The sequence below is a fragment of the Polistes canadensis genome, unplaced genomic scaffold (genome assembly GCF_001313835.1).
Source record: "Polistes canadensis isolate GaletaPanama2010 unplaced genomic scaffold, ASM131383v1 scaffold_74, whole genome shotgun sequence".
NCBI lineage: Eukaryota > Metazoa > Arthropoda > Insecta > Hymenoptera > Vespidae > Polistes > Polistes canadensis.
This window is the reverse complement of record NW_014569621.1, coordinates 256,414-269,709: the sequence shown is the minus strand read 5'-3', so window position 1 is coordinate 269,709 and position 13,296 is coordinate 256,414. Positions and strand designations below refer to the sequence as shown.

Genomic DNA, 13,296 nt, shown 5'->3' with positions numbered 1-13,296 from the left:
ATTAAGTTTCGAAATATCATTCAAAGATGACAGTTAAAATATGATTAATTTTGACTAAAGAATTTATGAAAATGTTTAAATTCGCGTATTGACGTTGAATAATACGACAAATAATATTTCAAAATATAAAATTAAATTGATTTAAAAACTAATCGAATCTTCTTTCTAGGTATATATATATTTGCGGGAAGAAAAAAAAGGATAAATGAAAGGATTGAAAAAAAATGTACTCGCCTCCGTGCCCGGGGAATAAAGTTTCTGAGAGTTTAGCCGTTCGAGGATGAACTTGTGCCCGAGGGAATCGCCGCTGTCGTCATCGACGTCGGAGGAGGGTGGCCTCGTTGCGACCGAGAGGTCCATCGGGCTGACCTCGTTGTTGTTCAGCCTCTGTTGCTTCGACCTTTCGTCGTTAGATACGGCACCCGGTAAAAGCATGGTTTTCCTTTCGTATTCAAGGATCTCGTTGGTGCTTGGCGTATCCTCGACGCCGAGTATAAGTTCCTCGGATTCTTGTTCCTGTTCCTCATCCCTGTCCGACTCGTCCGAAACTTCGGCCATTCGACTGTTTATCGGTTTGAAATTTTTCCGCTTGTTACGTGGCTTTTGTATGCCCGATATCTGCAATTGGGCTTGCGTCTCGTATCGGGACTCGCCGTCCTGATCGGCGGTACCTCTTCGAGTCGTTGCGTAATTGTAGACCGAATCGGACAGCATCTCCGCTAAATTTGTTACAAAAATTATATCTTCCATCGTTTCATTTAGTATTTATTAAGGACGTGATTGTTTCGTTAACAAACAAAAAATAAAAAAAAGAATATTATAATCGATCGGGAAAAAATAAGATGAAAAATTTCTTTTCTTGCTCGTTTTATACGATGGTAATACTTGGAATACATTTTTTTCCGCGATATGAGAAGACAAAAAAAAAGAAAGAAAAAGAAAAACGACTTACTGGGTCCATACGGGCTGGTAACGGCGGACATCTCGAACCTCGCCAAGAACCCTCTCCTCCCTCTTCCCTGTCTATATTTCACTGATGTATCATCCTGTAAAAATAAAAAAAAAACGCACAGATACGACACTGACGTCATGTTTTACGATTGGAAGAAAAAAAGATTGGCTTGACACTCTCTTTCCTTTTTTTCTACTTCTCTCTCTCTCTCTCTCTCTCTCTCTCTCTCTCTCTCTCTCACACACACTTCACCTAACAGTCATGTCGTTTGCAAGCAACATTAATTTTTCTTACATTAGACTAGACTTCGATCGAACTCTTTACGAGTCTTCTATTACATTTATTATCTGCAATATGCATATGTAGATGCACATATGTTTTCACATAGGTGTTGCTCGCATAGTGTTACGCGTTCGAGGAGGCTTAGTAATGACGTAGATTTGATTGAATTAGCGAGGAAGAGCTCTCGGCCTATATTTCTCTTTGCTAGCTCGAGAAGCTCGTTTTACTCGTGACCTGCTTTCCAAGGATCGTTCGAATAAAATTCTCTTATGTTAGTTCGATATTTGTTCGATTCTTATTATTCGATCGATTATATGGAAAATCATCGTCCAATATGAGAGAAAAAGAAAATTCTTGTACGTTAAAAACGCGTTGATCGGTTTTTCGATCGTTGGAATGTCGTTTACAAAAGTTCATTAAAACGTCTACGTCGGGAATTCGTTCGAAGGAAGTATTGAAGATGAAGATGACGATGATGATGAAGAAAAAGAAGGTAAATAGAAATAAAGAAACAAGAAATGAGAAAGCGTGATAAATATTAACGTTCGATCAATCGAAAGAATCTACGCCTTTAATACTAACTGTCCATTTATAGCCTCCTGTCTTTGCCTTTCAGATGAGAAATACTCGATGGAATTTTAATACGTTGAAAAAAAATATCATTTTCTTTATTAGAGTTTCGATTCCAAAATAAATATACACATGTAGGTATATGTATATATAACTTTATAATGCGTCTGTAATATTATGACAGCGGACTATATTAAGAATCGGTAAAAAAAAAATTCACATTACAATTTATTTACGATTACAATAATAATCGAAACAATTTTATCTAATTATTTAAACTAAAAACAAATTGTCTCGTAATTATCGATATATAATTTTAATTAAAAAATATTCAACGAAATTTCATATACATTAGTGTTAAAACATTTATTTGAAATATTTAGCTGTGTTATACGTTGAACCATGTTTGAAATAAGAGATAGAAAAGACATATACGACAGGTTTCAAAGTAGAATTCGAGATCGTGACTATTTTTCGCAGGAGGCTTATACACAGAAGGGATAATTAACGTCTGTTAGAACGAAGTAGTCTAAGAAACGATCCGGGCTGGGCTGTTACACCCCACCATCGAGACTATGGGGCGGACCTTGAATACATTATCACCCTCTTTGCACGTGTGTATTACTCCGAGTAATACGTATAAAAAAATGCGTAGACTCGAATCGTACAGAGCGAGTATTCGAGTCCGATCTGCAAAATATTATCTTTATCATCCTTTTTTCTTCTTATTCTTATTCTCCGTTTCATTTACGTACGCACGTACGTTTCGTCAAATTAAATGGGAATACGATCGGTTAGAAAAATAAATAAAGAAATAAATAAAGAAATAAATGGAAGAAATCCTTCGACGTGCATCCGTCTTTGTTTGAAATCTAATGGACCGCTCGGATGTCTGAGCAACGAAATATTAAGTACCACGTTCCAAGAAACGAACGTCTCTACGCGAAACGCGTCCATCCATCTTCCCTCTTATCCGTATCTCATCGTTAGAAGGGATAGAAAGAGAGAGAGAGAGGGAGGAAGAAGGAAAACAAAGATAAAAAGACAGAAAGAAATAGAATAAAAAAAAAAAAAACAAAAAAAGGGATAAGAAAAGCTTCTTCTCTTCTTTACGAAGAATTTCGTTAAAGAAATAGGAGGAAACTTTCCAAAAAGGGAACGTAAGCTTCATTTAACTCGCCCGCAATAACCCTGACGGCAGCGAGAGAGAGGGCTTTTGTTTTTGGCACCATACGGTAGACCGCAAAGTCTCGGGAAAAGCTCGGGAAAAAGACGCGGGGGGATAGAAAGAAAAAAAAAAAAGAAATTCACCTTTCGAAAGAATCCGCTACTCGAAATTCCACAAACGTTTGCCCTGGATTCTCCTGTTGTGGACGAGTTTGTTTGATAAAACGAACTACGCGAATAAAGAATTTACCAAATTCTTCCGTTCCTTCGTTCCTTCGTTCGTTCTATCCCTTTTTTTTTCCTAGTTGTTTCTATTTCTTTTTTTTTTTTCTTCTTATTCTTTTTGCAATTCTATTCTTTGTCCCGTTAATTCAATTCGACGGGGTGTAAGTATATATATACACATATATATATATATATATATATATATATATATATATATACCATCGATAAGAACGCGTGGTCACGAGCGTGTTTTATAAATGGTATATGAGAGTGCGCGAATACGGAGAAGTGTAGTCGTAATGGGCGCATGTCACGCTTTGACGCTGATGAGACCAAGGTGTTAGCTGCTACCTAACGCGAAAGGAAATGCGAAAGGGAAAAGAGTCAGAGAATTATAGAGAGATGGGGGGGAGGAGGAAGGGAATGGAAGGGAAGGGGGGCAGCGGGTGGAATAGGGAAAGAGAAAAGGGAGATACCCTAGACTACCACACACACACACACTCTTTTTTCTCTCTCTCTCTTTTTTTTTCTTTTCTTTTCTTTTTTTATTTCTCTCTTTCCTTCGGTCTTTTTCACTCTTTCATGGGATAATTGGTACATGAAGATAGCAGAACACGAAGGCGATTCGCGTAAATTAATTGCCGGACGTTAAAGTCGAGCGCGAACGAACGTGCCTCTTCTCCCGTGTTGGTTACTTCTTACTTATTTCTTTTCCCCGTAAAATCGCAAGGCGAGACACGTACGCGACGATATATATATATATATGTATGTATATCGAAGGTAGGTACATTTTCATTGGTGTGCGTTTACGCGTGTGTTAGACCAGTAAGCATGAGTACCCCATTGCATTCGGTTGCTTACACCTACGTAAAAGAATACGTACAAACGTACGTAGGGGAATAAAATCGGTAGAAAGACCGCGATATAACACACCACTTTCCATTCCGCGACGATTTTAATGCGATTTAAACGAGAAACCGGTTGCCTACGAGTAACTAAGCGAATTCGAGAATTCTCTTCGTGAGTGTATCACCGAAACGTGTCTCACTCAACACGTGGTGGTTACCTTCTTTATATTAACCCTTTCCCTCTACCCTTCCCTTTCCCAGACGCCACCACATTTTTATTCGTTTTTCCTTGTTTACCTTCTTCGATTTTTTATTTTATAGTTTTATATATTTTTTTTCCTCTTCTTCCTTCTATTAATAAAAGAGGAAGAAATTGAATCGAAATTATGTAATATATTATATATATATTATATATAATTATGTAATATATATATATATATATGTGTGTGTGTATGCATTGAACCATAGGTATCTTTGATAAATTTATTCATATCAAATTGTTTGATATATCTTTTTACGAACTTTTTAAGTAATATACTGTTTTTTCTGTTCCTTTTTTTCTCCCCTTTTTTTTCTTCTTCAAACAAACACTATTTCTTGTTTACCTTCGATCATCCTTGTTTTTTTTTTTTTTTTTTTTCATTTTGTATCACATTGCCAGATGAAGAAACTTGAAATTGCATAAGCGAATTTATAATAATATTACGTTGATCCATAGATCTCGTTGGAGAAAATTTATTCATATCGATAAAATATTTTTGATCTGTTATAATATATACATATATATCTTAACTATATTTTTTAAGTTTTGTTATTCTTTCTTGTTTTCGTTTGTTGTTTTTTTTAATCCCATTTTCTTTCTCTTTCCGGTAATTTCATTTTTTTGTTGTTGAAAACATACTTGACGTTAAAGGTTGGAATTCGTTAAGAGTGAGAGTGAGAGAGAAAGAAATATAGATAGATAGGAGAGGCTGATCCGTGAGAGCGAGGCACCCACTTGACATAACTCGACGCTGATGCCGATGCCAGAAGGAGGAAACAAAAAACTCGGCGACGTAACGCGTTCGTTCGTTCGTTCGTTCGTTCGTACGTACATTCGTTCGTTTATTCGTTCATTCGTTCATTCGTTCGTTCGTTCGTCAAACACTTGAACGTAACGTTGTCAGCCAGGCCTCCTCCTCCTTGGAGAAGCCCAGCTTCTCCAAGAGATCTCGCGTGTTCTGGAGTGTCTCTAACTAAGCAATAAGGCATCAAGAAAATAAGAAAATAAGAAATTTTCAAGACAAATAATAAAAGGAGAAAGGGGTCTCAAATAAAAATAGAAGGGACAAACAATTTAATAATTCTCGTTATTTTCCTAGGAGATAATAGGTAAAAAACATTTTTCTTCTTACATTTCGATAAATTTAATGGAAATTTGTATTCGAGCGAAAGGTAAGAAAAAAATAAAATGAAAATAAAACAAAAAATGAAAAAGAAAGATTGTGTGGCGGTAGTTAATTTAAAAAGTTGACAGAAAGTTTTTCGAAGAGTCGTACAAACAAACTTAGAGAAGAGACTGACTTGTGATTATTCGCTATGCAAATTGCTTTGATAATCGGTCGAAACTTTGCAGAGAAATATTCCCCAGATTTCTTGAGAAATGTATTTTTAGAGAGTCTCTCTCTCTCTCTCTTTTTCTCATACACACAAACTTACATACGCTCGCGCGCGCGCTTTATCTCTGTCTTTCCTTACATTCGATACCGTTGCTCGTACAAAGTTCGAGTGTTTTCGAGGATACTTGACGAAAAATACGAAAGAGTAGGAGAGCAAGATAGAGATAGCATATGAGAAAGAGAAAGAGAAAGAGATTTGCACAAATTTCTCCTCGATTTCATTTCTGTCCTCTCTGCGTGTTGCCAGCGCGAAATTCAAATATTAGAAACAACAAGCGTGTTCTTCGAGTTAAAGATTTTATTTGCGTGATGCTCGAACGTTAAACGTTATCCACTCGTGGCGACCTAAGAAAAGGACGTCGAAGTATACCAAGAAAGAAAGAAAGATAGAAAGAGAGAGAGAGAGGGAAAAGGCAATTCGTAGGGAAAAGAAGAAGACGAAGGAAAGACGATGGGTAGTAGCGAGAGGAGTATATACTACTGCTAGACGATGTGCTGTTGCTGCTGAGCTGCTGGGATGAAAGAAAGAAAGAAAGAAAGAGAGAGGAAAGGAGAAGGGAGAAAAGGGACAGGAATTTTATTTCCGCTCACATTAATTTTAACGACGCAGAAGCGCTTGCCACAAGGCGCAGCTTGAAATTACGAATATTATGACTTCAACCAGTTCTCAGAATTCTATGTTTTTCATTCTTTAATCTCAACCTCTCGTGTTTCACACCATATCTTATGAACACATTCTCTCCCTCGTTCCATCTCCGTTTCTTTCTTTCCCTTTCTTTCTTTCTTTCTTTCCTCCTTTCCTCCTTTCTCTCTCTCACTCTCTCTCTCTATTTCTCTTATTCGCTCCCGCGAATGCAAAAGTGAGCGAAGAGGGTACCTTAACGCGCGAACCGAGCGTGTGACAGCCGAGAAACACGTTCCCGAAGCTCGCGAACTATCCTCTTCATCCTCTCATCCTTATCCCTTTCCTTCCACTCTTCCCTACTTCTTATTTTTATCCTTATCCTCGAATACGTTTCAACCGAGGACGTTCGTTCTCTCTTCGTTGCAATGAAAACGACGTATCCTTCGAGATAAACGATTTCCGATCATTGGATAGGATCCAGTCATCGTTTGCATTCATGAGCCAGTTTCCTTCATTACTTTGACGATAGAAATTTTACGATTCTTTCGTATCGAAGGAACCAATCGACATTATTTTCCCCTCTTATCCGTCTTATTTCAAATTTTCAATTATCGTAGAAAAATTATACACGTGTACGGTTACGACCTCTATTTAAAAGATTATAACTTTGGGAAAATGTTATACGATGAATTATCTTATCTCGCTAATAATTCGAAATGTTGAATATTCTCAACGAAAATATTCACGATAGTTTATTTTAACCAAGGACACCTCCCCCAATCATATCCCATCCTATCCCTCTACCTCTATCGAATTTCTATATACGAAGAAAATTATGTATGTCCGAGAATAATATGAATCCTAAGAAGATATTATCCGATAATTATCTTATCACAAAAGTGTAGAATAATATCGTCCTGCGGAGAAAAAAAAAATAACTAAGACGCATTTCATCGTTCGGAAAGTCGAGTAGCAAACGTTAAGGGTCTCTCTCTCTCTCTTTCTCTCTTAATCTTTTATATCGTGACGCATATACATAAACGCGGATGCACATGCACACACATAAAAGTATACGCATTCACGTTCACATTCAAATATATACAATCCATCCATATAAACGTATATGCAAAGATGTTAGGGAGACACGCTCATCTTCATCTCACTCATCGTTGTTCAACATAAAACGCATCTTAGCAAGCAAGCAAGCAAGCAAGCGCGTAGTCGTGGTCGTGGTCGTGGACGTTAAAAATAGAGCACGCAACGACTTACTAATCTGGTTAGGGCTACTTAGCGAACGCCGACTATTTAGACTCGAACTCGGTTACGGTGTTTAGACCGAAATCGGCACTAATGCGAACACCGAAGAATAACTCACGAAATAAACGGCTTAACAAAACGGCTAGTTGAGAGAATCTTTAGAATGGTACGCTGGTTTTACTTATTTTCACGAAAGCCTTGCTAAAATGTCTTAATAGGCGGACTCTTTCTCTCCCCCTTTCTCCCACTATTTCTACCGAATGCAAAAAAGTTTCCTTCTTCTTTTCCTCTCTCTCTTTCTCTAAAAACAAAACAAGTTCTAGGTCTATTAAACACCGACACTAGTCAAAGCTCAATGATAATTTCAAGGCTAATTAACCAGTCCGTACTCGTGGCGAGTAATTAATCGATCGGATGTTATAATATGTTTTATTGCTACGGTATACCTGAGTACCATTATCCCCATCCTGGATAAGAATAGATCTTTCTTTTCTATATAGATCTGTATCATTCAATCCAAAAGAATAAAGAACGAACTACCCATACACGATCGCGCGCACAAATACAATTATTATATGATTATTATTATTATTATTATTATTATAATAAATGACGAAGTGTGTGTTGTATGAATTGGTTCTTTTTAAAACAATTTTTTTTTTTTAGTCGACAAGAGTATGATCCTTACAACTTAGAACATTCTCCTTTCATATTATAGCACACGTGTGTCGTCCGTAGACTCCCCTCGTGTCCCTTTCCTGGCGAAAACGAGATTTCGAAAATCCGTTATTTAAATAAGCCTCGGAAAAGGGAGAAGGAGAGAAAGGGGGTAACGAATCTGGAGGATCAGGCGAACGGTAGCAATGGCTGTAGTTGCAGCAACAGCAGCAGCGCGAATGGCCCTGAATGATTTTATAAAATTAATAGTAAAAGGGTAGGGCCTCTTTTTCGTCCTTCTATTATGCGCGTATGCAAATATACGAGGAGGAAGAAGCAGAGAGGGGTGACGAACACGAGAACGGATCGAAGAGAAGGAAACGGGGGGTGGTTAGCCATGGTTGCAATGATGGTGGTGGTGGTAGGGTGGTGGTGGGGAGGGGTACGTAGAGTAGCCGCGTGCAAGAGCAGCAGTAGCAGCAGCAGCAGGCTGCAAGGCATTAAAAACTTTCGAGATTTATAGTGGCCTGGACTGGCTGGTCCGCCTCGATTCGGACGGGGTGGCTTCCTCCTAAAAAGGGGGCCATATTGCTGGTAACGAGAAATAAAGAGGGGAGGTTCTCTTTCTCTCTCTCGTTCTCGTTCTCGTTTTCGTTCTCGTTCTCGTTCTCATTCTCTTGAAAAGAGGGGTTACTCCTTCGTAAGAATTATTCTCTTGCGATGAAAGATAATTGGAGTCCCGGACTTGCTACGTTTCCTTTCAAGAGAAAGAACTTCCTTTATGTATCTTTTTCTTATCTTCTCTTTGGCGTTTTCCCATTCGAAACTTACTTCTTATATATATATATATATATATATCGTATTGCTTAGCCACTCTCCATCGTTCGTTCGTTCTCTTTCTCTCTTTCTCTCCCTTTTTCTTTTTCATTCTCTTCAGAACTCGCGTTACTTCGCACACAAGAAAACGACCGAGGTTGGGAAACGCGCAGTGGCTTATACCAAAGAGCAAAATATTCACTTTTTACGAGGTTCCAACAGCTTCTGTGCCCGCGTTGCGTCGGAAGACTGAATGCTCGCCTTCTTCCAAACAAGATCGTTCATTCGACGGTCTTCGGGTGTCAGACAAACCATATTTCAGTTTGTCTTTTAAAGAAAGTGCGATACTCATTTGATTCTCCTCATTTATTTTCCCTCTCTCTCTCTCTCTCTCTCTCTCTCATATTTTACGATGTATAATGAGAAAATAATTCCCGCCCCCCCCCTTCTTAGATTTTGTTTCATTTTTTCTTTTTTTCGGGCTAATTTTATTATTATTATTATTTTTAACGATATGCACAAGTGCATACTTTGCCACGTTGCGAAGAGAAATTCGAGAAATTCGTTGAATTTCTTCTTAACCTGTCAGAACTGAAAACGTTCGAGCAATCTTGTTCGAAGATATAACTCTCCCTCCCTCCCCTCCCCCACCCGATCGATTCCTAATAGCCTTAGCAAGAAATCAATCCCGATGTGACGAGTCGATTCGGCTTAATGAATAATGGAAAAATTCAGCTTTTCTTACGGCCGAAAACCGATCTCGATTCATGCACGATGTTGTCGTCGTACTTATCGAACCACTACCACCCACCCCCCCGTTCCCACTTCTCCTCGTTTCGAGTATGCTATCTTACGTACGCGAGTATTACATACGTTCGTATATATATATGTGTGCGTGTAAGTGTATAAGCATAGGTATGCGTTTGAAACATTACGCATGCAACGTAATCTCGAAATTTATACGCTTCGACGCGGGAGGTAAAAGAGATGATAAAAAAGAAAAGAAAAAGAAAGAGAAAAAAATGATAAAAAGGAAGGAAACGAAATGGAAAAGCCAGGCCGCCGCGGCCGCCTGTTCGATCGGCGGGACGAGAGAGATTAGCGAAGAAAAAGGAGATACGATTAGGGGGCGAATCAAAATATATATATATATATATATATATATATATATATATATATATATCGGCAAAATTCCAGGAAGTCCGAGGAATTGTGAGACGCGCATAATTCGGTGAAGGAGGTAGTAGGTAGATTGCAAAGGAAAAAAAAAAAGAGAGAGAGAGAGAAAAAAAATTGTCGAAGAAAAAGGAAAGGAAAGGAAAGGAGAGAGAAAGAAAGGGTTTAGTCGAAGGACGATAAAGCAAAAGCGTTCGACCGAAATACCACGAAATCCGGTAAAATGGAAAGCCATGAGAAAGAATGAGAGAGAGTGAGAGAGAAGAAGAAGAAGAAGAAAGATGGGAGAGACAGAGTGGGAGGCCCCGGAGTATTCGACAAAGGAGGTCCAGCTCGCGAGACGATCGTTTGGTCGGTCCACCAAAAGTCTGGCGTTGCAGAAGAAGAAGAAGAAGAAGAAGGAAAAGAAGAAGGACGAGGACGAGGACGAGGACGAGGACGACGGTAGTAGTAAACCCCGTGTGCTGTTGTAGAAGAGCCTGTTGAGAAGCTCCGAGCGAAGAAAAAGAAGCACGCGAGTCAGGGGGCCCCGCGGAATGATGAATCGTTTCTATTAAAATACTTTTTCGACGGGGAATACAGAGTGGGCATCCGGCCACGGTAGAAAGCCGCGAGTGGATTTATTTACATATTTTCAATCTGGATTAAGAGGTATAGTCGAGACGGCAAGAGTCTCCTCACTCTTTCTATCTTTCACTCCCCCAAGAGTGCAAGAGTTACAAGAGATTAGACGACGAAGAAGGAGAGTCAAGGACTACACCAGTACGGGACCCCCTTTCTTTCTTTATTCCTTTCCCCTTTTCTACGTGTAAATCCTTTCATAGAGTTTACCTCAAAAGATTGCACTAGAATGCAACAACGTTTGTCTTCTCTTCGTTTAATCGTTGAATCCTGTCTAATATATCGTAAAATTCGCAAAGCTTTGCTTTTCTTTATTTTTCTTTTTTAGCATTCGTTACCTTTTATAATATATATTTCAATATATAATTCGTTCATAAGAGATTTATTAACATTTTATCATGAAAACAAAAGGATATAATAGAGAAGAGAAATTAGTGAGAAGGAGATTTTGTCAGGATGCGGTCACGAATGCAAACTTAGTAGAGAAAGGTTTTCTATTTTCGTGTCGCGACAATGCGTTGCCACGTACGGTTCGGCCGTTGGCTCGACGTGATGTTAATGAGGCCCAATTAATCACTCCGAGAAGCGAATCCTAATGCGAAAAGCCGAGATGTCTCTAAAGCTCATTGCTAAAACTTCTCTCTCTTTCTCTTTCTCTATCTTTCATCCATTCTCTCTCTCTCTCTCACACACATACACAATTTTTTGCCCCACCTGTTTTACTACGACAAACTATTCGCTTATTCCAAAGCGAAAGTACTTCCGTTTGGCTGGTGTTAGCTGACATCGATCGTGAAAATGTCTCTTATTCACGCTTCTTCCGTACAAACGTTAACGCAACATTTAATTAAACTAATCAACGATACCCTTTTTTCTTTGTTTCGCATTAAAAAAATAATAAAACAAAAAAGAATGAACAGTTTAACCGGTAACCACGACCAAGTCTGTGATCGTGTTTCCGTTCTTTCGACGAGGCCACGTGGGTCATTCGTGACCGACGTTACCTTATCGATGTATTAACGCGCGGAACAGAAAAATAAAGAAATAAAAAAGAAATTGAAAAGAACGGAAAATAAAGAAGAAAAAAAGAGAGAGAGAGAGAGAAAGAAAAAAAGTAAAAGCAAGAAAGATCAGAGAAGAATCATGGTAGTCGTAAGAACGTAGCAGGAGCAACAACACATCGGGACAGAAATTTTCGATCGAAGAACGTGGTGAGAAGTTTCACTTGACTTGGCGCGGCGCTCCGTGAATGTTTCTCCGTGTCTCGAGGGATTAACGCCTTGACGTCTACACGTGTTCCAGCGTCATCCGTTAACGTTTTCCACGTTCCGATTCTTCCCTCCGATCCCTTGAAAGGCCCATCACCACCACCACCACCACCTCGTTCGTTCGTTCGTTGGCCAGTACACTCGTTCTCTTCTTTTTATCCTTCTCCTACTACTACTTCTTTTTCTTTTTCCTTCCTCCCTTATCTCGTACATTCCGAACAAATCTCCGAGTATAAATCTGCGAACGCGTTCGTGAGTCTGCCCCGAAACCAGTCTGATTGAAATAAACTTGCTCTCTTATTCTACGAGAGGAAAAGAACACCACCACCTACGCGTATTACATTTATTTACTTATTTTCTATCGGCAACAACAGAACTGCTCAAACTTTTCCACTTTGCTATACCCTCCTCCTCCTCCCCTCCCCCTTCCTCTATCCCATGCATCCTGTTCATTTCAACTACTCGAGCACATAAAAATATTTTCACGATCTTCTTTTTAACTGTCGTGCTAACTCACGAACATGCTACTCATCAAACCTATACACGTATAATTTTGACGAATTTTCTATTGAAACGAATTTATCCGTCGATTGAAATATTATAGAATTTTTCAAATTCGTATACACGTTGTTCCTGTTATACTCGATCTCGTAAACGTATATAATAACGATAATCAATGAACAATAACAATACATCCACGATATCTAATAATACTTTCGGTCTAATTGAAGTTTGAATTTCGAACGATCGATCGATCGTAGGAAACAATGCCGGTAAAATAGAAGAAGAAGAAGACAGAAAGAAACGCTGGGATAGGATTCGTGCCTAATGCAGGGAATACAACGAACGAGAAAGTTCGAGGCCATTCGTTCATTCCAGAAAGAAAGAAAGAAAGAAAGAAAGAAAGAAAGAAAGAAAGAGAAAGAGAAAGAAGAACGCGTCCGCGAGAGAGGAGAACCTCGGAATGATAAATGAACTCCTCTTAACCGCGAGCTCTCATATCGGACCGCTATTAACATAGTGCCGGATAAAGTAACGAATTTAAAAGAAATCCAATATAAAAGCCACGGGAATTCCATCGGAGATCTTATCCGGAGGAGCTCTCGCTCGCCGCGGAGACTCCATTAATCACAGCTTCTCGCTCTTCTTTTCCTCTTCCTCCCCCCACCACCCC

At 38.9% G+C, this 13,296-nt stretch overlaps 1 protein-coding gene across 3 annotated transcripts in view; it reads right to left on the bottom strand.

Annotated features, from left to right (window-relative positions):
• Positions 1–13,296, bottom strand: part of LOC106786430 — an 87,818-nt gene that overhangs the window by 51,638 nt on the left and 22,884 nt on the right. For all 3 annotated transcript variants that reach the window (XM_014747812.1, XM_014747814.1, XM_014747813.1), the window contains 2 exons: positions 953–1,046; positions 235–719 (listed from right to left, as the gene is read on the bottom strand). In XM_014747812.1, coding sequence (XP_014603298.1) covers positions 235–719; positions 953–983 — 516 coding nt within the window. In that variant the 5' untranslated portion in view covers positions 984–1,046. The remainder of the gene's footprint in view (positions 1–234; positions 720–952; positions 1,047–13,296) is intronic.